Raw genomic sequence first — 27,245 nt, 5'->3', positions numbered from 1 at the left:
TTCACGCCGTCTCCAAGATCCAACTCAACATTTCCTCCATCTGCAGCTCCCTCTGTGCACACTTTACATTTGAATGTAGCTGCCACACTGGTTAATGACCCTCTCAGACCAGACCTCTCGGACTGGTTGAGAAGTGATGGAAATGAATGTAGAAGGAAGTAGAGGACGGGGAAGACAGAGAAAGACTTGGCTAAAGATGGTCGAAGAAGAAATGCGGGCAAAGGGGTTAACAAGGAGAGATGCACAAAATAGGGCAAAATGGAAAAGATTGTCATGGGGACCGCAAGGCTAACCCCCGCTCTTGCAGGGAAAATGGCCTTAAAATGCCTGTTGTTGTTCAGACCACTACATTTTGAGAATAGAGAGACGGTGTGAAAGAACGGCAGAGCAGGATTTTAGGACCCGTGTGCTGATGCCGTTTGGTCCAATTGCAGAATCAGAGTCGAGGTTTGAGGGAAACTTCTCCACCTTGTCAGGAGAGAAGGACAGAGTCCAGGAGCAGCTGGGTACGACTGGGTACGGTGGGTACAGAGAGGGATGGGTTTGGGACACAAGATTTTGAGGCAAACAGAGTTGAGGCATTCGGCTTTGTCACGTACGGTGTCAACTGTGTAGCCGTTTGAGGTAAGGGAGGGCATGGAGGAGAACAAACACCAGAAACAGATTTGACCAGACGCCGCCAGGATTTGTAGGAAGGAGACAGGTTTGAGAGTGGAGAGATAGTGCTTCCTGGCTCTCCTGAGGGTGGACACACACTTGTTCCGGCCTTTGTGAAACGAAATGCAATGAAGGGAGGAGGGAGGAGCGGAGAGTGAGGTGAAAGATATACTATATTTACACCTTTTGGGCGGTGGGGGAAGAGAGGTGGCCTTAACAGGCCCCTCTTTTTTGGGTGGAGGGAAGGGAGGGAGGGGTTGGAGGAAAAATTTAACCTTACGAATAGTGCTTTAACCTCAGGTGGCACTCCACGGTACACATTTACATGGAGAATTATGCCCCTCCCCTGGCCCTCCACACCCCCACATGAGGCCACATAGCCTATGTTACCCCCAGACAAAGTTGTATTTGTATTTGTACCCCGAGTAAAGTATAGAAGTGTTTATAGATGGAGTAACCGGCGTTGCTCAAGCGAAAAAGAAACATTAGCATATTTGAAATGAGGGCAAATATAATGGAAAAGCAATTGCATCCAAATCAGGATCCATCACAAATGTCAAATAATCATTTTACCTCTTCGTTGAATATATGCTGCTGAATGTGGAGAAGAATCTGTTTACCCGTGCCGCTGATCACGTTTCTGAGTTAAGTTTGATGACGTTCAGGAGGAAGAAGAAGACTTACCACAAACTTCAACTGCTTCCGGAATTGTTTTATTGAATCTGATTTGTTTGATGTCATTAATCAAAAAGGCTTGGGCACTATACAGCTTAAAAATTTTGTTTATCCCCCCCAAAATCTACCTTTTTTTTTCAAATATTTAAAAAAAATAAAAAAATTGGTCTAAAACACTCCCTGGCACTCCCTGAAAAACCCCTGAAAGTTTGATGAAGATCCATTCAGCCATCTCTGAGAAAAATGGCGACACACAAATGGCTTTTATCGTATAGATACATGTATGCATGATGTATCTCGATGAGTTGATGAGTTGTTTTGCAATGATTTTTTTTTGGGGGGATGCAAAACATGAACATCAAAACGGTTCTGACGTGGCATAACCTCTGGTGTTGTAGTATGGGAGTTTGTTGGGGGTAAGAGGTAGTTTTAAATTGGCTCATTTGGATATTTTGTTTTTATTTTTTCACTTTTTACTCCAATTCATGAAACTCATCTTTGGATTGAGTACCATAACCTGCGATGATGACGTTTGAAGTGACCAAAATCGGCTCCATCATGCGTTTTCTGCTTCTGCCACTGTTTCACAACAGAGTCGGGTCAAAGATCATGCTGGGTCTAAACCCTCAACCACACCTTGTGGAGAAGGCTCTGAGAACGCGGCGGGGGAATGTGCCGAGGATGTGGAGGATCTTAATGAGGGACCGCGTCACCGACGGAGCATGCGCTCCAGGAATGGCTCCCTCACCTCCTTGTGCATAATCAGCCATTATGCATTCTTCTCTACATTTCGTGAGTGTCTGTACCTGCTCAAGCGACTGGTGGAGGGGTGCGGTGAGCGTATAGCTGTGGGTGGTCCTGCCAAAGAATCTCACAGGTAACCACGAGTTTTGGATTTTTCCACGTATTGCCTGAAATGACAAAGGCAATTTCATCCGTACACACCTGTCGTTCGCAATCAACTTGTGACCTGTTCCTGTTGGGTTTGGTAGTTTGTGAACCTGCTGCCTTTTGTCGATCATTTCTTCCATGAGCCTCGACACTTGTGTAAAAAATAAAATATGTACAAGAGGGCGTACCTCGGATCTGGATTCGGACCGGAGCCAAAATCGAGGACAAAGACAATCTTTTGGCGGAAACAATATGGCCGATGGTACAATTAGGGTGGTTTCAGAACCGGCCGAGCAACACCCGATCCGGTTAGTGCAGAGATTAGTCAGATTAGTGCTCCGGGCGCAGCCAAGTTCGAGTTGGGGGCGTGGTCTCCGGAGATCCGAGAAGGGATGAAAACTCCATCAGATTGAATGAAGAAGAAGATGCTGAGAAGGAAGAAGAGCACGTGGTCCCCTGTTTCGCTGTCCCCTCGGTTCTGTGTACCAGAATGAATTGTGCCGAAGTTACAAACACCGAGCTGTGTCCGATGAACCGAGATCTCTCAGGTGAAGAAACACAAGGTGAATCCTCCGGGATCCACGAGAATCTCCGATGGGCGGAACCTGCTCGGTCCGGGAGAATCTCCCGGGGATAAGGAGTTCGGACCCGGTACGTGACGTTCTTGTTCCGTGCGGGGCGCGTGCTGTGCGCTATGTACGTTAATAGTTTGTGGGAATCACACCATGTACGGATCGGGTTCACTCGTACAATATCGTGTCTTTGTCCTGATCGGGTTCCCTCGTATTAGATTGTGTCGATGTCCGAAAAGGTTCCCTCGTACCAGATCGTGTCGATGTCCTGATAGGGATAGGATTCCTCGTACTAGATCGTGTCGATGTCCTGATAGGGATAGGGGTTCCTCGTACAAGATCGTGTCGATGTCCTGATAGGGATAGGGTTCCTCGTACAAGATCGTGTCGATGTCCTGATAGGGATAGGGTTCCTTGTACAAGATCGTGTCGATGTCCTGATAGGGATAGGGTTCCTCGTACAAGATCGTGTCGATGTCCTGATAGGGATAGGGTTCCTTGTACAAGATCGTGTCGATGTCCTGATAGGGATAGGGTTCCTCGTACAAGATGGTGTCGATGTCCTGATAGGGATAGGGTTCCTTGTACAAGATCCTGTCGATGTCCTGATAGGGATAGGGTTCCTCGTACAAGATGGTGTCGATGTCCTGATCGGGTTCTCTCGTACAATATCGTGTCGATCTCCTGATCGGGTTCCCTCGTACAATATCGTGTCGATATCCTGATCGGGTTCCCTCGTACAAGATCGTGTCGATCTCCTGAGCCGGTGAATCGATCCCGTTCGTTGTAATCAGAGCTCGAACGGACATTTTGATTCCTGAGAGCAGATTCGTTAATGACGACTTTGAGAAGTTCCGTCGTTTCTCCCTGTTATGGACAAAATGAATGAAGGAGTTGGGTTTATTTTAACTGAATAGACAATGATAGGATCAGGGACATTAACCTGAAACTAAATAAGATGAGAGTTCGGACAGTGGTAAGATCGGGTCCATTAGTCAGATTAATTAATGAGGAAATTAGACAGAGGAGGACATTCGGCCCGGTCCGACGAATTACCCAAATGAAAGCACAATGTACCCAAATGTAAGTCGTACTACGCAAACGTAAAGGAAGGTTATTTTATGCAGTGAAACGTTACGGTGTGCACAGTCAGGCCCATAGGGCAATGTGCATTTATTTTCTGCACAAGATTATTGTTGTTGTTAGGGTTAGGGTTAGTTGTTGTTCAGGGTAGGGTTAGGTAAATTTGGGTAAAATCGTCATTTTTGAGAATTTTCATTTGGGTAAATATTCCACATCATTCTGATACAAATAATAAGAAAGTAGTGTGTAACTTTGATCAAATATTTATACCTCATTAATGTCTAGGATCAACCTATGTGGGTAAACTTACCGCCACCTTGGTCGCTTCAGCACGGATTCATTTGATCCTGCAGATGTATACCGAGTTATGTACCCCCGGCCGAAAATGGCTGCCACCGATCGGGCCGGTAAAATTTGTAAAATTCTGTTAGCATTCGTTTTCTTGTACATCAAGAAGCACACCGTAACGTTTTACTGCATAAAATAACCTTCCTTTATGTAGTACGACTTACATTTGGGTACATTGTGCTTTCATTTGGGTAAATTCACTTGCACTTGGGTGCATTTAGGTAATTCGTCGGACCCCTATTCGGCCCTTCATGTCTGTGACACACCAACCCTAAATTAAATAAATCCCTCAAAAGGATTTAATTTCATGAGGGGGGGGGGGGGGGTTGGGTGGGGTTAGAGGAGTTAAGATTTGGGGGGTGGGGGGGTTAGAGGAATGAGGATTGGGAGTGAAGATGAGGACGTCATTTCAGAAGCAGAGATCTCACCCACATCCCCTTATTTGTGACACATCCCAAGATTTCCCCTTACATAATATAAGGCCGAAAAAAATATATTGCTGGTCTCTGGTCAGACCAAAGTTCCAGAATTGATGAGGCGATGCGGGGGTTTTTTTTGGTTTTTTTTTTGAAAAGCATGATTGCACATATAGAGGTGTTTTTTTGTGTCCTCATGCGTTGCGGTCCTCTCATTGCCGTGGCACCGTCCAGAGAGAAATTAAAGACCGCCGATGGGACAGGTCGGCCTTTTTGTAAATAATGAACACAAGCTTAAGTTATTTTAAAATGTATTTATTCTGAAAATCATTAAGTTCTTCAAACATATTATCGACTGCCATTTCGTTCTCGAGATCGCCTCGCCATACCGTCAAACCTTCCAATGCGTCGATCGCGTCAACACTGCGCATGCGCAAGTGGTCGAACAGGCCGATGGTCTCCCACGATCTCTTCTCCAGTCCACCAGCTTTATATCACAGACACTTACAACTTCATGACAAACGAGATAGGATCCAGGCCTAAATAACGAGACCACCCGCAGCTCTCTAGGCCTTCTGGTTGCTTCACACGAACCCGACAAAAACGTCTTCGTTTCAATAAATGACAATATCCAGCCGATTGGATTCATGACGTCACGGCACACAACACTACTCATATCTTTGGAAACGGCTGGTTGGATTTGGACAAACTAAACGTAGGGGAGAACCGTGCGTGAACGTCGATGCCAATGGCGGCCATCACAGACCCGTATTTCCCGAGATAGCGCGCCGGCCCGGCAACAACAGGCGCACGCTGTTGTAGGTACCGTTGTAAATTTGAAAAAAAAAAAAAATTAAAATTTTCATGCGCAGGGTCAAAATCGATGCGCGCGCTGACCAGAGACCGGAAATATATTTTTCTCCGCCTAATCTCTACATTCATTATTCCAACCCATCCTCAGCACTTTACAATTCTTCATGTTAAACTAAGTCTGCCAATCCTTTATTGATGTTTTTTTTTTTTTTTTTTTTTTTTTTTTTTGTATACTGAATCGAGGCTCGTGAAACAGCTAACATTTATTTCACAAACAAATCAACACAAACAAAATATACAAAAAGAGGAGCGGAAGACAAGATGGGGAGAGAAGGGGAAGCACACAACCACAACATTTGAGAGCAGGGAAAAGTGTGGGAGGGAGAGGGCTTGGGGGCAGGAGGCATGGGAAGGGGGGCGGGGGGGGGGGGGGGTGGGAGAAGTATAAAACACAAGGGGACCGAAATTAGCGGGGGTAGAAAAGATCAAGGTTTTGGATGGGGGAGGATAAGAGATGGTGGTGAACAGCTGTTTTAAAGACCTGGAGGGTGGAGTGGGATTGAAGAGAGTGAGGGAGTTTGTTCCAGAGGCGGGAGAAAAGAGGAATGAAGGCGTGAAGGTGAGCAGAAAGTCTTTATTTTGGCAGTTTAACCATAAGAGGGTTGCAGGCAGATCTTGTGCGACCTGTAGGAATATTTGGGGGACAGAGCCCAGAGAGGGCTGGGGGGGCAAGGCCGGAGAGGAGTCGGTAGAAGACAGAAAGACCACCAACCTGCCTGCGGTGAGTGAGTGAAAGGCCCTTGGAGTTAGCTTCCTCGCGGGAGATTCCAATGATTCTGAACGCTTTGGTTTCAACAGCGTGAAGACGGGCTAGGTGTGAGGCAGGAGCACCAGACCAGAGGGGAGAGCAGTATTCCATAGAGCTGCGGATGAAAGCCTTGTATGTGGTGAGGAGCTCAGGTGTGCCAAGGAAGGACTTCGCACGACGGAGGATGCCCAGTCGGCGACTGGCTTTGGAGGCCAGATTTGAAATGTGGTTTTCCCAGGAAAGATCATGGCAAATAGTGAGACCCAAAAGCTTGAGTGACAGAACTTCTTGGAGAGGATTATTCAGAAAGTGGATGGGAGGGTTTTCCAGTCGGTCTTTTCGGAGAGACATCGTAAGAGTGTGAGATTTATCAGGATTGAAAGACATGTTCCATTTGTTTGCCCAGTCTGTGATTTTGTCCAGGTCTGCAGAGAGTGAGGAGGCTGCAGACTGCCGATCTGAGGGATGAGGAATGGAGCGACAGAGAGTAGAGTCGTCAGCAAAGAGATAGAGAGGATTTTCAAGAGAGTCAGAGAGATCATTGATGACGACCAGAAAAAGCACAGGGCCCAGAACACTACCTTGGGGAACTCCAGCCTGAACAGGTAGAGGAGATGAGAGAAACCCATTCAGGGCCACACGTTGACTACGACCAGAGAGGAAGTCCACCAGCCATGCGTGGAGATTTCCATGGATACCAAAGGAGGAGAGTTTGGTGAGCAGAGCAGGGTGCCAGACCGTATCGAAGGCACGTGAAATGTCAAGGGAGACGGCTCTAATTTCCTGTTTGGCGTTGAGGACCTCCATCCATTGTTGAGAAAGCAGAAGCAGCATGTCCAGAGTACAGTGACCAGGTCTGAAACCAAATTGATGATCAGAGATCAAGCCATTGGAGAAGAGGAAAGATTTCATATCTGAAGCAATGATGGATTCCATGACTTTGCTGATAATTGGGAGAAGGCTGATTGGTCTGTAGCTGCTGGGATCTGTTTTTGCACCTTTTTTGTGCAAAGCGGTGATGTTGGCTGATTTCCAAGCAGATGGCAGATGACCTTGAGCAAAAGAGAGGGTGAAGAGAACAGAAAGAGGGAGTGAAAGAGCGGAAGCACATGATTTTAGGACCCGTGGGCTGATGCCGTCAGGACCAGTTGCAGAATCAGTCGAGGATTGACAGAAACTTCTCCACCTCATCAGGAGAAAAGAACACTGAGTCCAAGAGCAGCTGGGTACGACTGGGTCCGGTGGGAACAGAGAGGGATGGGTTTGGGACACAAGATTTGGAGGCAAACACAGAGTTGAGGCATTCAGCTTTTTCACTTGCGGAGTCAGCCGTTAAGCCGTTTGAGGTGAGGGAGGGGATGGAGGGGGAACAAACACCGCAGGTGGGGATGGAGGTATTAAAGTATCGAGACTTTCCTGAATCTAATCTAATCGTGGGCTTTCTTTCCTTGCGATGGAGCATTCATTTTACGCTGTGTTTATGTTTTGTTTTGCAGTAAATTACAAGAGGATTGTTGAGTAAGCGATGTCACTTTAAGTTGAGAATGCTACAGGTTTCATGGCGATCACGTAAAAATTAATAATGAAAAGACAATTTATAAGATATATTTCACAATTGAAAGAAAGGTCCCCAATGTGTTTTGCCTATTAGCTTTTTCTTTTTTTTCTTTTTTTTTTCGAAAAGGTTTTTATCAACATGGAATTCTCATTTTTAATGACATCACGCTGTGCAGGGGATGTGTCTGAGAAGGAATGGTCGCATGAACTTGTACGATGTAAAATAAATGAAATACAGTTGCTGGGACATTTGTTTCAACTAGTACCCACCATAATTAATTTTGCTAGCACGTGTATGCATGTTTGGGTTTGGAGGTTAAAAAAATTATGAGAAATTAACAGATCGTTAATTAATTATTAAGAATACTTATAATTAATTAACAAATAAACGGATAGAGAAATTAAATCCGTGTCCACCAAGTTTAGCGTACGAGTTGTTGGTAACCAGACGCAGGTCCTGGACACACACACAAAAATAATCCATCTAACCATAAACCTCATCGTCACCTAACTCTCACCCCGCCGTGTGTTTTTTCTTGTACACAACTTCAAGTGGACATGTAAATATGATATGTTTGTTGGTTGAATTTCACATTGATAAACCTTTCAGAGTTCATGAAACACCTTGAATAGTTGAAAAAAATTGCAAAACAATTACCAAAACTAGATGGTATTCATGGGATACTTACCCTGTGCAGTCAACTTCCTTGCGATCCTATTAAAGCATTTATTGATTATATAATAAGGGGTAAAGGAAACATAGCAGCCCATATTCAGTAAGGGGAAAAGCAACCATATAATATGAGCTATGTTTGTTTGGTGCCGTTTTGGACTTTCGTAACTTTCATAGTTCACATATGAATGCCAATCTTTATTTCTATATTTTCTGGACAAGATTCATATGCTATCACAAACTTTGTATTTTGTACATCAGAAACTATGACATTTCGGGGAAAATGTCAACCAAACATTTTACACCACATCTTGCAGTATTTTATTGTTTGTCTTTGTTTGAACCGATCGGTGGGTTTTGTGTTACAAATGTATAAAGAGTAAATGGAGTTCAAAGATTATGTGAACTACTCGTTTTGGAAAGAATTGACCAACGGGGCAGATCATTGGGTTTACTTTTTAAACTTGTTTCAAATAAGTGTATATCGGAGATTGAAAAGCAAACACTTCTTAAACATGTATTGTGAGTTAACGAGTTTGTTCAGAAATGTTCCTTTAAAATTGGGTTTGAGTGTGAGGTTTTATTTTTCAGATTTTATTGTGGCTGTGAAGGTGGAATCCGAGTTTCCGGACGAGTACTCCTCACTCGGCAAAGGTTTGAATGACAACAATCTTCATATTATAGCTCTATTTGATAATTCTCTACTATAAAATGTTTATTAGTCTTGAGGTGAGGGAGGTGATCTTGTGGTGAGGCAGTTGCCCAGAAACAACTTGCCTTCGCCTCCTGGAAAGCAATCCAACGGAAGGAAATCCAATTTCCTTTCACAAAGCCCGAAACAAGTGTCTGTCCACCCTCAGGAGAGCCAGAAAACAATATCTCTCCACTCTCAAGACCGAACTCTCAAACCTGCCTCCCTCTTCCAAATCCTGGTGGTGTCTGGTCAAATCTTTTTCTGGTGTTTTTGCCCCCTCCATCCCCTCTCTTACCTCAAACGGCTACACAGCTGACTCCACACGTGAAAAAGCTGAATGCCTCAACTCTGTGTTTGCCTCAAAATCTTGTCCCAAACCCATCCCTCTCTGTTCCCAGTCGTACCCAGCTGCTCTTGGACTCAGTGTTCTTTTCTCCTGATGAGGTGGAGAAGTTTCTGTCAATCCTCGACTGATTCTGCAACTGGACCAAACGGCATCAGCCCACGGGTTCTAAAATCCTGCTCTGCCGCTCTTTCACTCCCTCTCTCTGTTCTCTTCACCCTCTCGTTTGCTCAACGTCATCTGACATCAGTTTGGAAATCAACCAACAATTCCGCTTTGCACAAAAAGGTGCAAAAACAGATCCTAGCAGCTACAGACCATGCAGCTTTCTCCCAATTATCAGCAAAATAATGGAATCCATCATTGCTTTGGATAGCAAATCTTTCCTCTTCTCCAATGGCTTGATCTCTGATCATCAATTTGGTTTCAGACCAGGTCACTCTACTCTGGACATGCTGCTTCTGCTGTCTCAACAATGGATGGAGATCCTCAATGTCAAACAGGAAATTAGAGCTGTCTCCCTTGACATATCACGTGCCTTCGATACAGTCTGGCACCCCGCTCTGCTTACCAAACTCTCCTCCAATGGTATCCATGGAAATCTCCACGCATGGCTTGCGGACTTCCTCTCTCGTCGTAGTCAACGTGTGGCCCTGAATGGGTTTCTCTCATCTCCTCTTCCTGTTCAGGCTGGAGTTCCCCAAGGCAGTGTTCTGGGCCCTGTGCTTTTTCTGGTCTTCATCAATGATCTCTCTGACTCTCTTGAAAATCCTCTGTCTCTTTGCTGATGACTCCACTCTCTGCCGCTCCATTCCTCATCCCTCAGATCGGCAGTCTGCAGGCTCCTCGTTCTCTGCAGACCTGGACAAAATCACAGACTGGGCATACAAGTGGAACATGTCTTTCAATCCTGACAAATCTCACACTTACGATGTCTCTCCTAAAGACTGATTGGACAACCCTCCCATCTACTTTCTGAACAATCCTCTCCAAGAAGTTCTGTCACTCAAGCTTTTGGGTCTCACTATCTGCCATGGTCTTTCCTGGGAAAACCACATTTCCAATCTGGCCTCCAAAGCCAGTCGCCAACTGGGAATCCTCCGTCATGCGAAGTCCTTCCTTGGCACACCTGAACTCCTCAGCACATACAAGGCTTACATCCGCAGCTCAAAGGAATACTGTTCTCTCTGGGCCGATGCTCCTGCCTCACACCTAGCTCGGCTTCACGCTGTTGAAACCAAAGCGTTCAGAATCATTGGAATCTCCCGCGATGAAGCTAACTCTGAGGGCGTTTCACTTAATCACCACAGGCAGGATGGTGGCCTTTCTCTCTTATACTGACTCCTCTCCGGCCTTGCTCCCCCAGCTCTCTCTGGGCTCTGTCCCCCAAATATTCCTCCAGGTCGCACAAGATCTGCCAGCAACCCTCTTATGGTTAAACTGCCATAATCAAGACTCTCTGCTCACCTTCACTCCTTCATTTCTCTTTTTCCCACCTCTGGAACAAACTCCCTCACTCTCTTCAATCCCACTCCTCCCTCCAGGTCTTTAAAACAGCTGTTCTCCACCATCTCTTATCTTCCCCCATCCAAAACTTTGATCTTTTCTACCCCCGCTAATTCATCCCAGATCACTTTTTTGAAATACCAACTTCTTTCCTGGAAGTCCTTGCAGTGTCCTTGTGTTTTATACTTCTCCCAACTCCCCCCTCCCCTTCCCATACCTGCTCCCCCAAAGCCCTCTCCCTGCTCTCAAATGTTGTGTTTGTGTGCTTCCTCTTCTCTCCCCATCTTGTCTACCGCTCCCCTTATTTTATGTTTTATGTGTTTGTTTGATTTTTTTTTGATTAATGTTAGCTCTTTCACGAGCCTCGATCATGTATACAAAAAAAAAAGAAATTGTCACCTGCCCGGAGGGGACGATATATTTCCTCAGTCTGTCTGCCTGTCAATCCATCCTTCACACCTGTGCTTTTCTGGACTTTTTTATCCACACCCTTTAACATATCCAACTGAAACTTAGTACATGCCTTTATCTATATTATAATAGCCGTAGATGATTCTGTCTGTCTGTCTGTCCGGGGTGTGGCTTACTCGGTTTGCAGAGTAGCTCCACCCATAGCTCCACCCATTCTGGGAGTGGCTTCATATAATTATAAACAAAAAATATCCATCATTTTATGAACTCGCATAGCTTTGAGGCCTGTTTTGTAGGCCCGTGGTGTCTTGCTCTCTCTCCCAGTTTTATTTCAAATCAAATTCGATATATCATTTCATTTTTCACAGTCGCTAACATCGTTTTAGACTCGGTTGAAAAAAAACGGGAAGAAAATCCAATGAAAGTTGCCGTTTATAGAACGAAATGAATTCTCAAACGCCTGTAACTTCAAGGCCATTGAGTCTCTCTCACGCCTTTATCTCCAATCTAACTCACCATATGATTTCATTTTTATCGATGGTTTTAGACTCGGTGTCAGCAATAATTGAGAACATTCCACACACGCGGGAAAATGCAGAGATATATTTTTAAAAATCGCGTTATGGTGTATCATACACCGCCCAACATGACACCGACGGCAACGTGTCGATACATATTAAAAATTCGATATATCATTTCATTTTTCACAGTCGCTAACATAGTTTTAGACTCGGTTGAAAAAAAACGGAAAGAAAATCCGATGAAAGTTGACGTTTATAGAACGAAATAAATTCTCAAAGGCCTGTAACTTCAAGGCCATTGAGTCTCTCACGCCTTTATCTCCAATCTAACTCACCATATGATTTCATTTTTATCGATGGTTTTAGACTCGGTGTCAGCAATAATTGAGAACATTCCACACACGCGGGAAAATGCAGAGATATATTTTTAAAAATCGCGTCATGGTGTATCATACACCGCCCAACATGACACCGACGGCAACGTGTCGATATATATTAAAAATTCGCTTTTGCTTTTCCGTTAAGATATATTACTTTTCCGTTTGATGACAGTCGTCACAAAAACGTCAACAATGATGCCGACATATATTTCTTCGTTTTTATTTCATTCAACATTATTAGCCGGAAGTAAAATATGTTTCAGGAAATTACCGAGAGATATTTCTTCGTTTTTTAAAATTAGTTATGTGCGCATACACTTTAAATAGGTTTATTTGAAATCTTAAATTTTCCACAATATAATTTACTTGCCATTTATCATTTGATGATTACGAGACACTTCCTCTTGAGGATCATGACAATTCATGCGCTGCGTGGAAACTTCTATTTCCAAAATGAATGAGACGATCGATGAAGAATGCAGACTTGAACAGGATGTAGCAAGAAAACGAATGAGACGGGCGAACGAGTCCATCGACGAACGCAAATGCAAACTTGCGGGGTCACCCGTGGGAATCCCACGGGCATGGATGTGTGCGACATTTCGACATATTGAGTTAGATCCTGCACATTCATTTTTACAAAATGGTTACTGGCAAGTCATCAGATCCAGAAATGGTGTAATGAACACAATTTATTTACGCGCAAGCACGAAAGCAAGACGGGCCGATTTCCGATTCCAACGGGCGAGACGGGCCGACGGACGAGACGGGCCGATTTGGAGCAAGAAAAAGAACGAGACGGGAGAAAAACGAGAGAAACGAGACGGGGAAAGCCGATTGGAGAGGCGAGTGAGGAGCGATTGGAGAGGTGAGTGAGGCGCGATTGGAGAGGCGATTGGAGAGGCGCGATTGGAGAGGCGCGATTGGAGAGGCGATTGGAGAGGCGAGTGAGGAGCGATTGGAGGGGAGTGTGAGGCGTGATTGGAGAGGAGTGAGGCGCGATTGGAGAGTGTGAGGCGCGATTGGAGAGGAGTGTGGCGCGATTGGAGAGGAGTGTGGCGCGATTGGAGAGGAGTGTGGCGCGATTGGAGAGGAGTGTGGCGCGATTGGAGAGGAGTGTGGCGCGATTGGAGAGGAGTGTGGCGCGATTGGAGAGGAGTGTGGCGCGATTGGAGAGGAGTGTGAGGCGCGATTGGAGAGGAGTGTGAGGCGCGATTGGAGAGGAGTGTGAGGCGCGATTGGAGAGGAGTGTGAGGCGCGATTGGAGAGGAGTGTGAGGCGCGATTGGAGAGGAGTGTGAGGCGCGATTGGAGAGGAGTGTGAGGCGCGATTGGAGAGGAGTGTGAGGCGCGATTGGAGAGGAGTGTGAGGCGCGATTGGAGAGGAGTGTGAGGCGCGATTGGAGAGGAGTGTGAGGCGCGATTGGAGAGGAGTGTGAGGCGCGATTGGAGAGGAGTGTGAGGCGCGATTGGAGAGGAGTGTGAGGCGCGATTGGAGAGGAGTGTGAGGCGCGATTGGAGAGGAGTGTGAGGCGCGATTGGAGAGGAGTGTGAGGCGCGATTGGAGAGGAGTGTGAGGCGCGATTGGAGAGGAGTGTGAGGCGCGATTGGAGAGGAGTGTGAGGCGCGATTGGAGAGGAGTGTGAGGCGCGATTGGAGAGGAGTGTGAGGCGCGATTGGAGAGGAGTGTGAGGCGCGATTGGAGAGGAGTGTGAGGCGCGATTGGAGAGGAGTGTGAGGCGCGATTGGAGAGGAGTGTGAGGCGCGATTGGAGAGGAGTGTGAGGCGCGATTGGAGAGGAGTGTGAGGCGCGATTGGAGAGGAGTGTGAGGCGCGATTGGAGAGGAGTGTGAGGCGCGATTGGAGAGGAGTGTGAGGCGCGATTGGAGAGGAGTGTGAGGCGCGATTGGAGAGGAGTGTGAGGCGCGATTGGAGAGGAGTGTGAGGCGCGATTGGAGAGGAGTGTGAGGCGCGATTGGAGAGGAGTGTGAGGCGCGATTGGAGAGGAGTGTGAGGCGCGATTGGAGAGGAGTGTGAGGCGCGATTGGAGAGGAGTGTGAGGCGCGATTGGAGAGGAGTGTGAGGCGCGATTGGAGAGGAGTGTGAGGCGCGATTGGAGAGGAGTGTGAGGCGCGATTGGAGAGGAGTGTGAGGCGCGATTGGAGAGGAGTGTGAGGCGCGATTGGAGAGGAGTGTGAGGCGCGATTGGAGAGGAGTGTGAGGCGCGATTGGAGAGGAGTGTGAGGCGCGATTGGAGAGGAGTGTGAGGCGCGATTGGAGAGGAGTGTGAGGCGCGATTGGAGAGGAGTGTGAGGCGCGATTGGAGAGGAGTGTGAGGCGCGATTGGAGAGGAGTGTGAGGCGCGATTGGAGAGGAGTGTGAGGCGCGATTGGAGAGGAGTGTGAGGCGCGATTGGAGAGGAGTGTGAGGCGCGATTGGAGAGGAGTGTGAGGCGCGATTGGAGAGGAGTGTGAGGCGCGATTGGAGAGGAGTGTGAGGCGCGATTGGAGAGGAGTGTGAGGCGCGATTGGAGAGGTGAGGGATTGGAAAGGAGAGGAGTGCTAGGTGGAGAGAGAGGAGAGTGTCAGGTGGAGACAGGAGAGTGTCAGGTGGAGAGGAGTGAGGGGTCACATATTATGTGAAATAAAAAAATTGTGTTCATTACACCATTTCTGGATCTGATGACTTGCCAGTAACCATTTTGTAAAAATGAATGTGCAGCATCTAACTCAATATGTCGAAATGTCACACACATCCATGCCCGTGGGATTCCCACGGGTGACCCCGCTAGTCTTACTATAATTCACCAAATGTCCATCTGTCCATTCCCAAGTTCCGCAAAAACGGCTGAATCGATCGCAACAAAATTTTGGGTGGGTAATCCTGGGACCCCGTGGAGTAAAATAGGCTGCATTGTTTTTCCAATTTTCCAGTTTTTCCAAACATGATGGAATAATATTTACCGATATGAACAGTGATGTGGCTTTTATTGAAATTCTACAAATACTGTATAGATTTTGATGATTTGCGTGTGATATGATTTAACGGATGTTTATATAAATCGTTAAAAGAAAAAAAAAAGCCCTCAATTTCTGATATTTTGCTTTTTCATATCGGGCCTCCCAATTGAAGCCCCGCCCGTAGGGCGGGTACCGTTGCTAGTTATGATAAGTTACAGAACACGTTTGAGTTTTGGTGTTTTTTGCCAACTTTTCTCGGAGTTCTGCCGTTTTTGCTTGGTACAAGAACATTCATGCGGATCGGTAGGGGACATGTATTGCAAATCAATTCTCCCTCTTGTTTGTTTTGCTAACTGAGGTTTGTCATTGATCTTTAACATATGACAGTCATAACCTCTTTATGAGATACTGTTGGGCTGTGTATTGGTTCGTGTATGACTATTGTTGAGGCCAGATGTTGATTGTAAAAGTTGTGGATGGATTAGAAAAGTGACAAGTATTATCATGATAGTTTGAAATACAACCGAAAGAAAGATCGTGAGTGTTATGGCAAGATGTGGATATGGAACGATCTCGCAGTATTGAGCAGTTTCTGGATCCTTAATGTACAACCATCTCACATCAATGAATGGTTTCTGAGAGGGAGGTACTTTTTGGAATGTTTGTGAATTACAGAAATCAAAAGACAGAGCTGAACGGAGATGAGAGCCAGTCACCATTTGTGTTGCTGTGTAGTGCACTGCAGTGTGGTGTGGAGTACAATAGAGTACAATAGAGTAGAGGAGAGTATAGTAGAGTAAAACAGGGTGTAAGGTCGAGTAAAACAGGGTGCAGCACAGTGCTGAGCCGTGCCGGCGGGTTTGTGTATTGCTTATATTTTATCTTTGTAATGAACTCAAGTTTGGATTCCATCAGTCTGAAAGTTTGATGTCAATCAATGAACAAACCTTTGGTTTTATGACACAGTGAAATTTGTATTTTTTCACGACACGGATACTTGTTATTTTTACCAATGTTCATATAACTGTTAAGTTGATCAAGTAATTGCTGTCGATGAAAATCCCAGGTATGTTCGTTATCCTGCTGTGCATGCAAGTACGTGAAAGCTAGCTGGAAAAATGCAAAAAAAAAAAGAAGATAAACCTTCATATCTTTACAATGCCAAAGTTGTCAGCCTTCTTTTATTTTTTTTTCTTTTATTTTTTTTGCATACAAGTTTGAGGTGTAAGAGCTAGCACATTAAACACACATTAGCACATAAAACACAAAAAACATAAACGGAAACGGCCACATAAAACAATAAAGGGAGCAGGAGACAAGATTGGGAGGGAGAGGGAAGCACACAAGCACAACAGTAGAGAACAGGGACATCAGGAGATCTGTGGAAGGAAGAGGGTTGGGGAGGGAAGGGGCACATGGTATAAAACAAATTGCCTGAGAGAGAGCAACAAATTGACACGACTAGTAATTTCAGGAATGAAGTCGGAGATTCAAAGAGGTAGATTTGGGGTGTATTCTTCTGCAGGTGATAGCCTCATTTCAGGATGTTTTTCTTTTTTCAGACTTGATTGTGAAAGTGAAGGTGGAATCTGAGTTTGAGGATGATCCAACGTCTCAGGAGAAAGGTCTGAACCACATCAACATTCTGCTTGTTCCTGTTGCAGACAGTTATGTGTGCGTGTACATTGTACGCACTGCCCCGACAGTACACATATTACATGCAGTGTTGCCCTGCCAGATCCCTCATACAAGAGTAATTATATCTAACTCAAACACACCGTCTATACTATTCTTACCACATTCATGCTGTGGAGTTTCCCCTCTCCCCCTCCCCTCCCTTCCATATCACAACATAATGATAAACGATGAGGTAAGCAGTATATGTATATGAGAGAAATGAAGAAAGACTGTGTTTCCTTGAACAAAGCAAAAAGGTGCGAAAAGTATTTTCCCACCTTTTTGCTCGATGCTTTCTTGTGAAATCTCATGCCAGTGACTACAATCCAGGTGCGGACGAAGAGAATAAGTCTGGTGGTCAGAGTGGGTATGAGGGGTGGTATCACCTGCAGAAGCAGGAGGAGTAAAAGGGTGATGGTGAAAAGTGACCCCGTGTTTAACCAGGCCGTGGCAAATGTTTGAGACTTTGATTTTTAGCAAAGGTGCGTAGTAAGGAATGAAAAAAAATGACGGAGATAATAATCCCTGGGCATCAATTAAGAGTTCACAGAACAATTATTATAAAACAATGGAATGCACCCAGCTGTTATGCATCAGGGAGACCACCCAATTGTCATGACCCTGTGCTCGCGAAGTGAAAAGCATGGTTAGGCATTCGGGTGCGTACGTGTGCCGTACGTGCGTGTCTGCATTTTAAAAATTCATTTTCTCGGGAACCGTTGGTCCGATTGACATGAAATTTTACCGTAGGAGCATCTCTGCCTGTAGATTTTTTTGCTGATAATTATGACGTCATAGGTCACGTGGTACGGATGCCATCTTGGAAAAACGTTGTACCTCTATATCCCAAACCGCTAAATGGAAAAATTTGAAACGTGGCTCATTGTCAAGTACACCCCATAGGGAATAGACATGTTAATGATGATGTCATAGGTGCCTCCATTATGACGTCATTCGACAAGTATAACGCTGAACCTGATCAGTATGAAAAAAAATAAATCCTGCAACTGTTAGTCATGTGCGGCTCCTCCTGTAGAATTTTTAATGATGATTATAATGTCATAGGTCACGCGGTACAGATGCCATCTTGGGGAAAATCGAAAAAAGTTACACTTCTATATCTCCGAAACCACTCCATGGGAAAAATTGAAACATGGCTCATTGTCAAGTACTCCCCTTGGGGAATAAGATATGTTGATGATGATGTCAATGGTGTCTTCGTTATGATGTCATAATTCGACAAGTACAACACTTATCCGATCATTGTGAATTTTTTTTTCTCAGCAACTGTTGGTCTGGTGGGCACGAAATTTACACCATAGGAGCACCTATTCCTGAAGAGTATTTTAATGATAATCATGACGTTATAGGTCATGTGGTACAGGCACCATCTTGGGAAAACCGAAAAGTGTTGCACCTCTATATCTTCAAAACCGCTGCATGGAAAAAATTTAAACATGGCTTATTGTAAAGAACTCCATATGGGGAATAGGTGTTAACGATGACGTCATTAGTGCCATAATTATGACGTCATAAATTGACAGGGACAACGCTTAGTCTGATCAGTTTGAAATGTATTGAGTGTGATCTATGCAACAATTATATTAGAGAATATAAATGTATGTTGTCATCGGTCATGTGATCTGGCAGCCATATTGGATCAATGATAAAAAGTGTTCAAAAACATAAGAGTTGGCTCGCAACAAGTTGACTGCGGAGGGTAAGTATCCTATGAATACCATATAGTTTCATCATATACTTCCTCTATTTTCTGACCATCCTGCCCTTTCATATTCATGAGGTTTTTTTCCATTAACCCCCTCCTTTGTTGACATCTTTGGTTAAGTGGGAAAAGTAGTTTGTCTGTTGTTGACCCCATGCGTTTCTCTCCACCACTTATAATGATTGTTTTGGTTTAGATTTACTTGTTTATCCCTTCCTTTATTGTAATGAACTGTTGTCACATGTTTTTCAGGTGAAGCTGAAGTGGTGAAATCAGAAACTTTCCAAAACAACCTTCTTCAGACTTCCCAGGATGCTTTGAGCTATAATCATGTAAAGCAGGAACTGTGTGATTCTCCACCCACGGAGCCAAGCAAAACTGTTCAGCTGATTGAAGGTAAGACGAGCTCTGTATACATCACATCTCATTGTGTTTCCTTGTTTTGTTAGTTCTTTCACGCTTAAATAATTTTGTTTCGAACCTTGCAGAATAACAGGTCGATTTTAATTGTTTTCACTAAAATGGCTTGTTCATGTGAATGAGGGATACCTGTTTCATTTAAAATACACGTTTCACATAAAATACATTCGCGGGGGCATTGTTTCAATGGAAAAAGGGGAGGATAGGTTCCTGGCAGTTCCCGATTCATGCAAAATCCCACGAATGTCGAGGAAAATTTCTTGAATGCTGAGAAAAATGTCATGAATGCCGAGGAAAATCCCGTGAATATTGAGGAAAATCCCGCGAATGTCGAGGAAAATCCCACGAATGTCGAGGAAAATCCCGCGAATGTCGAGGAAATGCCGCGAATGCCGAGGAAAATGCCGTGAATGCCGAGGAAAATGCCACGAATGCCGAGGAAAATGCCGCGAATGCCGAGGGAAATGCCACGAATGCCAAGGAAAATGCCGCGAATGCCGAGGAAAATACTGTGATTGCCGAGGGAAATGCCATGAATGCCAAGGGAAATGCCGTAAATGCAGCGAATGCCGAGGAAAATGCCGAGGAAAATGCCGCGAATGCCGAGGGAAATGCCGCGAATGCCGAGGGAAATGCCGCGAATGCCGAGGGAAATGCCGCGAATGCCGAGGGAAATGCCGCGAATGCCGAGGGAAATGCCGCGAATGCCGAGGGAAATGCCGCGAATGCCGAGGGAAATGCCGCGAATGCCGAGGGAAATGCCGCGAATGCCGAGGGAAATGCCGCGAATGCCGAGGGAAATGCCGCGAATGCCGAGGGAAATGCCGCGAATGCCGAGGGAAATGCCGCGAATGCCGAGGGAAATGCCGAGGGAAAATCCGTGAATGTTGGGGCATTGTTTCAATGGGGGAAAGGAGGGACAGCTAAGAGCACAAATAGATGCGGTGGAGTGTTTTCATTTTGTACAGTAACTCACGGGGAATGACGTGTGAAGCAGCTGGTGGGATATCCCAAGAAGCTATGTTCACAGTGTGAATGGTGGGATATCCCACAAAGCTATGTTTTCAGTGTGAATGGTGGGATATCCCACGAAGCTTTGTGCACAGTGTGAATGGTGGGATATCCCACGTAGCTATGTTCACAGTGTGAATGGTGGGATATCCCACGAAGCTATGTTTTCAGTGTGAATGGTGGGATATCCCGCAAAGCTATATTCACAGTGTGAATGGTGGGACATCCTGCATAGCTCGCTTGTAGCGCAGCTAAAATATTTTTTACGTGGCCGCAAAGGGACATGAAAACACGAAGCACAGAGCTGCGAATGTAGAAGCAGGTCATGCTCAAAGCTCGTGGAAGATGTGTTTTTTGCATGTCCAGTTGCTTTGTGTGTGGCTGGTGGAAGATATGTTTTGGAACTGTTTCATGTTCGCACCTCATGGAAAAAAGTACTACGCAGGACACAGGGCCATCAGTGTATAAGCAGGTCGCAATTTTTTTAAACCGCGAACACACAGAACCCGCGAATGTTGGGAGCGCAAATGTTGGAACCTCATATGTGGCCAAAACGCCAAAAGGCGTTTTTACACTTGGGACTAGTGATAACTGGCACATGGCATCTTCCAGGACTGCCAAACTCGTATGTGGCAGAAAAACGTTTTGCAACTGAGAACCAGTGATGACTGGCACATGGCGTCACCCGGGACGGGCAAACCCATATGTGGCCGAAACTCATTTTTACGAAAAGAATGAAGAGAAGAAAAGAAACTTTTGAAGAGGAAAAAGAAGAGCGAATTATAAGAGAACTAGCAAAGGTACCCATCAATGACGAGGGTTCATAGATGTCTTACCTGAAATGAGAATTTTATTTTGGAGTGTGTATTGGTAGAAACACGAATTCAGTGTAAATATTCAGTGAGCAGATGTCGCAATGGGTGTAGCTGGTAACCTCGCCAAACTCGTTTAATTCTGCCAGTGAAGATTTCCAATCCATACTTGTTCTACTGCTCCGAAGTACTGCTCGGGAGTGAGGGTGATATAATGAAAGTTCAGCTGGGAAATGGGTTTAGGCATGGTTTGGGCCCACCGCCTGATGGAAGATCACCAAAGTTATTTCAATACCAACCGACCACCTCCAGGCACCTATTCCTCTCCACATTGTTTCTTCAGCTCGCGACCTTCCCCCTCTCTCTATACTCCCCATAGCTTTGCTTTCAGCAATTTCCATTGGGGATTTCTCACAAAATTTAATTCTGGTTTCCCATTTGATCCACTGATCAGTAGATTCTGTTTCACTTTTCAACATCAGTTTCGATTTGTCATTGCAACTTGTGATGTGATGCGAATTGTGTACGGAAAAGGTCGTCAAAATCAATTTTGGGGGGGAATTTGTTTCGAATTTTCTGAGGGGTCCAAAGTGTTTAAGGGTCATAAAAAGGGGTCTAAAGTATTTAAAGAGCCTATGGCTCTTCAAAGGGGTCTAAATGAGTTGAAAGGCGAAAGAGAAAAAGGGGTCAAAAGTTTCCAAAAGGTCTTAAAAAGTCAGTAGTGTTGAAAGGTATTGAAGAAGGTGTATATTTGTCTCAAAAGGGTCGAAATGGGTATGAAGGGTTCAAAAAGGTGTAAAGATCTTTTTTGGTTTTTTTTGTATACAATATCGAGGCTCGTGAAAGAGCTAACATTAATCGCACAAAAAGTCAAACCGACACACAAAACACAAAAAACAAGGGGGACGGCAGACAAGAGGGGGAAGGACACAAACACAACATTTCAGAGCAGGGACATCGGGAGGACTTGGGGGGAGGTGGGAGAGGTATAAAACATATGAACACTGCAAGGACTCTGGGGTGAATTAGCTGGGGTAGAAAAGATCAAGGTTTTGGATGGGGGAAGAGAAGAGATGGTGGTGAACAGCTGTTTTAAAGACCTGGAGGGAGGAGTGGGATTGAAGGGAGTGGGGGAGTTTGTTCCAGAGGTGGGAGAAAAGGGGAATGAAAGAGTGAAGGTGAGCAGAGAGCCTAGATTTTGGCAGTTTAACCATAAGAGGGTTGCAGGCAGATCTTGTGTGACCCGAAGGAATATTGGGGGGGACAGAGCACAGAGAGAGCTGGGGGAGAAAGGCCGGAGAGGAGTCGGTAGAAGACAGAAAGACCACCAACCTGCCTGCGGTGAGTGAGTGAAAGGCCCTCGGAGTTAACTTCATCGCAGGAGATTCCAATGATTCTGAAAGCTTTGGCCTCGAGTGTGAAGCCGAGCTAGGTGTGAGGCAGGAGCACCAGCCCAGAGGGGGGAACAGTATTCCATTGAGCTGCGGATGAAAGCCTTGTATGTGGTGAGGAGCTCAGGTGTGCCAAGGAAGGACTTTGCACGACGGAGGGTGCCCAGTCGGCGACTGGCTTTGGAGGCCAGCTTGGAAATGTGGTTTTCCCAAGAAAGATCATGGCAGATAGTGAGACCCAAAAGCTTGAGCGACAGAACTTCTTGGAGAGGATTGTTGAGAAAGTAGATGGGAGAGTTTTCCAGTCGGTCCTTTCGGAGAGACATTGTAAGAGTGTGAGATTTGTCAGGATTGAAAGACATGTTCCACTTGTTTGACCAATCTGTGATTTTGTCCAGGTCTGCAGAGAGTGAGGAGGCTGCAGACTGCCGATCTGAAGGATGAGGAATGGAGCGGCAGATAGTGGAGTCATCAGCAAAGAGATAGAGAGGATTTTCCAGAGAGTCGGAGAGATCATTGATGAATGTTGATCATTACACCCCTAAGGGGTGTAAAGGGTCTAGAGGGGACTAAGGGGGTAAATGGTCTAAGGGGGTGTATACGGTCGAAAGGGTGCTCAGGGCTGTGCAGGGTCTAAGGGATGTAAAGGATATAAAGAGGTCTAATAGGCGTAAAGGGTCGAAAGGGGTTTATAGGTTGCAAAGGGTTCAAAGGGCCTAAGGGGTGTAAAGGGTCAAAAGCAGTCGAAGGGGTGTAATGGGTCTAAAGGGATTTACGTGGTGTAAAGTAACTAGGGGGTCTCAGGGGTGTGAAAGGTCAAAAGGCTCCAAGTGTTTCAAAGGGGCGTAAAGGGTCGAAATGGCTCTAAGGGGTGGAAAGGGTCTAATGCGTGGAAAAGGTCAAAAGAGTGCAAAGAAAGAGGGAAATTGAAACATTCTAAATGGCACCGTGAAGACTATCAGGGTAACTTAAAGAGGTGTATATAAGCAGCTTGTAGATATGGCGGGAGCAGTTACATTTTTAATTTAAAAAAAAATTATTGTCATATTCCTGGTGATTAAAATCTTCCAAGGAAACGGATTTCCGAATGAGCTTTAACTCCGAGGCGTTCAGTCAAAATATAGCGGAGAATACGCTTGGGGGGAAGAGACCAAAGAGTGCTTACCTTCATGGATCCCCCCGGCAGTCCTCAAACCTGCAATAATTAATTCAACCGACACAGGTTCAAAATGTAAAAGAAAATGCCGGCTTTATTAACCAAAATGCCGGCAACAAAGAAAATGCATGATAAATGAAACTATATTCCTAAATTGGAGCACCCCCACTACACAGACTTGTATCCAGACAAAGGATAAAATAATTGGAAAATAAATATGTTCGTGTATGGCACTTAGCTCTACGCGGCTGGTGTATCTCATCAGGAATCGTCAAAGATCGTCTGAGGCTTCCACGTGTTTGCGCGTCAAACGCGCTCGTTGGTGTGAAGTAGGCCTCCCACGCGGCCCGCTTACTCCTGCCTCCATACACTAAGTGAACGGCCTAGGCGTGCATCTCGCTCCTCCAGCCGTGCTTGTCTTCACGATCTCTGCACGGAAACGGCAGCTCTGCATTCGCAGTTCCGCCTCCATACGCAGTTCATATCCCAAAGCGAGCAGAACCAAAAGGACGTCGATGCTGAGAGACAAAATGTCAATGCTGAGAGAGAGCTTTTCGGCAACCGTTCACCAACAAAGTCCAGACAAAGGAGACAAAATGTCCGCCGCTCCAACTATTTTGTACGCGTGGCTCTGACGTCATCCGTGCCTGCTTCACCAATCCCAGAGTTTCATCCTACCAGTCTCTGTGCCAATCAAATCCCGGTTCAATCACTGCTCTTTGGGGCGTGGCTCATGACCCTGCCTGTCCTGTGTGCTCAACAAGTTGGTGTTATCCGCGGTCGTGCTTGATGCCTGGTTTCCGGTTGGTTTTTAATTATTGTGGTTAATGGCCGATTCCTGGCTAGATGCAATGTGCGTGTAGTGCAGTGTCATAAGGAACACAGGAAGAGATTACAGAGGCAATTACATGCAGGGGATTAATTACCCATAATCCCTCACTAATTAATATACCCCACCCCTCTCAGAGAGGGCCACAATACACTTACACAACACACGGTCTACCGGATCCCTACTTTTAATACATCAAAGTTTTTCTTCTTTACGACAGTCGGAGCACCTATGCAGCTTCCTGGAAGAAGGTATCCCTATCCCCCTCAAACGTAACATTATTATTTTGAGGGTTAGGTAGAAGAAGAGTGAGGCAAAATCTTGAAGAAAAGAATGTTGAGCTGTTTGGTGAATACCTTCATGATCAGAGTGGGAATGTAGAGTGGAAACGGCAAAAATGAAGAGAGGACGGAATAGGAAGTAGAAATGGGGGAAGTCGGAAGGTAGGGGTGAGGTGAAAGGGTTGGTGGCAATAAGGAATTGATTTTTTTTTAACACTAAGCAGGGGTTAAAATTGGGTGGATTTGAAGAAGAAAAAAGTGATCGGGGAGAAAACGAAAGGGCTGACAGTAGTCGGAAGAAAAGACAAAAAAAAGACGATTGTGGGCTCGAACTGGGAAATTGTAGGCCTCAACAACCTGGCATGAAAAGTCTGACAAATACTTTCAAATTGGCACGACTTTTAAAACAAAACCCAAATTAGAAGCACACAGTAAACAAAGACAGCAAAATAAACAGCAAAAACTCGACAAAACAACCGGAAGTACTTATCTTTATGGTATTCGGCAGAGTCAAAAAATGGCACGACCGAGCTCAAGCAGAGTTTAAATTTACTTGTGAAATACTTATAAAATGTGGACAAGTTGGCGTGAATTATTGATGCTTTTTGTGACTTGTCTTTACAGAGAAAGAAATGAAACTGGGTTCTTGTTCAAACTGTTCTCAGTTGTTCAACACACAAGTTTTCAATCATCACATGACACAAACTGTTTCTCAAGAAACTGACACATTTAGCAGCTTGTCTTGCAAATGTTGGACAGAGACCCTCAAGAATATCCAAGAAAGTCGGAAACGACACAAGTGTTCAGTGTGTGATCAATCATTTACAACGTTATCAGCTTTAAAACGACATCGAACAATCCACACGGGCGAGAAACCGTTCAGGTGTTCTATTTGCAGCAAGGAGTTTGCACGCTCATCACATTTGCACATTCATCAAAGAATGCACACAGGTGACAAGCCTCACAAGTGTTCTTTGTGTCCGAAAGCCTTTGCTCAATCATCACATTTGAGGAATCATAAGAGAATTCACACAGGTGAGAAGCCTTACAAGTGCTCTTTGTGTCCTAAAGCCTTTGCTCAATCTTCACATTTGAGGAATCATAAAAAAAATACACACGGGAGAGAAGCCACACAAGTGTTCTTTGTGTCTGAAAGCCTTTGCTCAATCATCACATTTGAGGAATCATAAGAGAATGCACACAGGTGAGAAGCCTTACAAGTGCTATTTGTGTCCTAAAGCCTTTGCTCAATCATCACATTTGAGGAATCATAAAAAAATACACACGGGAGAGAAGCCACACAAGTGTTCTTTGTGTCCTACAGCCTTTGCTGATTCGACGAGTTTAAAAAATCATCTAAGAATACATACAGGAGAGAAACCACACGAGTGCTCTGTGTGTCATAAAGCCTTTATTCAATCATCACATTTAAAATATCATCTCAGAATACACACAGGAGAGAAGCCACACAAGTGTTCTGTGTGTCATAAAGCCTTTATTCAATCATCACATTTGAAATATCATCTCAGAATACACACAGGAGAGAAGCCACACAAGTGTTCTGTGTGCAGCAAGGCTTGTGCTTATATCTCAGAATTGAAAATTCATCAAAAAGTACACACTGGAGAGATACCATTAAAATGTTCTGTATGCAACAAGGCCTTTGATCATTCTTCAAATTTGTATAGACATCAAAGAAGACACACAGGGGTGAAGCCGTTCAAGTGTTCTGTGTGTCAGAAGGCCTTTTTTCGGTCAACAGATTTAAAAAATCACAATCGAAGATTACATTCAGGAGAGAAGACCTGCAAGTGCTCGTGGTGCAGCAAGGCTTTTAGTTATATCTCAGAATTGAAAATTCATCAAAGTATGCACACACTAGAGAAGCGCTTCACATGTTCTATTTGCAGCAAGGAGTTTACTCGCTCATCGCATTTACATGTTCATCAAAGGATACACACAGGAGAGAAGCCACACAACTGTTCTTTGTGTCCAAAAGCATTCATTCAATCATCACATTTAAGGAGACATCAAATAGTACACACAAGGTGACACATGTGCTGTGCATGTACATGTATGATCTAAAACTGTGTACACCAAATGATAACAAATCAGCAGATCAACTCAAACGATTTAAGGAGTACTCAGAGGACATTCAAATGGAATTTGGTCTTGACAAAGGCACCAAATGCTCATTTCTATCTGGTAAAACAGAAAGAACACACAATATCTCAATCGATGAAAGTACAACAATACAGGAACAAGAAAAAGAGCAATTATAGATTGCAAACCCTCGCCAGGATGTATTTTCAGTAGTTTTTAAGGCTTTTGTGTTGAAACAAATATGGCGGCCGAACCACGTGACCAATGACGTCATCATTATTTTTTTCTAAACGAATTTATTCCTAGATTTTGCTCAAGAAATTTCATCTTCATCGGATGAAGTTTTGTACTTGTCGAATTATGACGTCATAATGGAGGCACCTATGACATCATCATCAACATATTTTATTCCCCATGGAGAAGTCTTTACAATGAGCCATGTCTCAATTTTTTTCTATTCATGAGCACTTTCAGAGATATAGAGGTGCAAATTTTTTTGGTTTTCCAGGATGGCGGCCGAACCACGTGACCGATG

General features: G+C 44.9%; 2 protein-coding genes across 2 annotated transcripts in view; both read left to right on the top strand.

Annotated features, from left to right (window-relative positions):
- Nucleotides 1-27,245, top strand: part of LOC137427424 (uncharacterized) — a 109,425-nt gene that overhangs the window by 8,426 nt on the left and 73,754 nt on the right. Inside the window, exons 3-5 of the mRNA XM_078777080.1 lie at nt 9,085-9,147; nt 16,870-16,932; nt 18,960-19,103. Of these exons, the coding sequence (XP_078633206.1) occupies nt 9,085-9,147; nt 16,870-16,932; nt 18,960-19,103 (270 nt within the window). The remainder of the gene's footprint in view (nt 1-9,084; nt 9,148-16,869; nt 16,933-18,959; nt 19,104-27,245) is intronic.
- LOC137428093 (uncharacterized) lies at nt 19,355-26,659 on the top strand. Its single transcript, XM_078777081.1, has 5 exons — nt 19,355-19,429; nt 19,525-20,013; nt 24,547-24,577; nt 25,232-25,696; nt 25,782-26,659. Exons 1-5 carry the CDS (start codon nt 19,355-19,357, stop codon nt 26,657-26,659), a joined length of 1,938 nt encoding a protein of 645 aa, XP_078633207.1.

Source organism: Myxine glutinosa, chromosome 5, assembly GCF_964187855.1.
Source record: "Myxine glutinosa chromosome 5, kmMyxGlut1.1, whole genome shotgun sequence".
Classification (NCBI taxonomy): Eukaryota; Metazoa; Chordata; class Myxini; order Myxiniformes; family Myxinidae; genus Myxine; species Myxine glutinosa.
The sequence above is the reverse complement of the archived record's forward strand: the minus strand, read 5'-3'. Positions and strand labels throughout refer to the sequence as shown.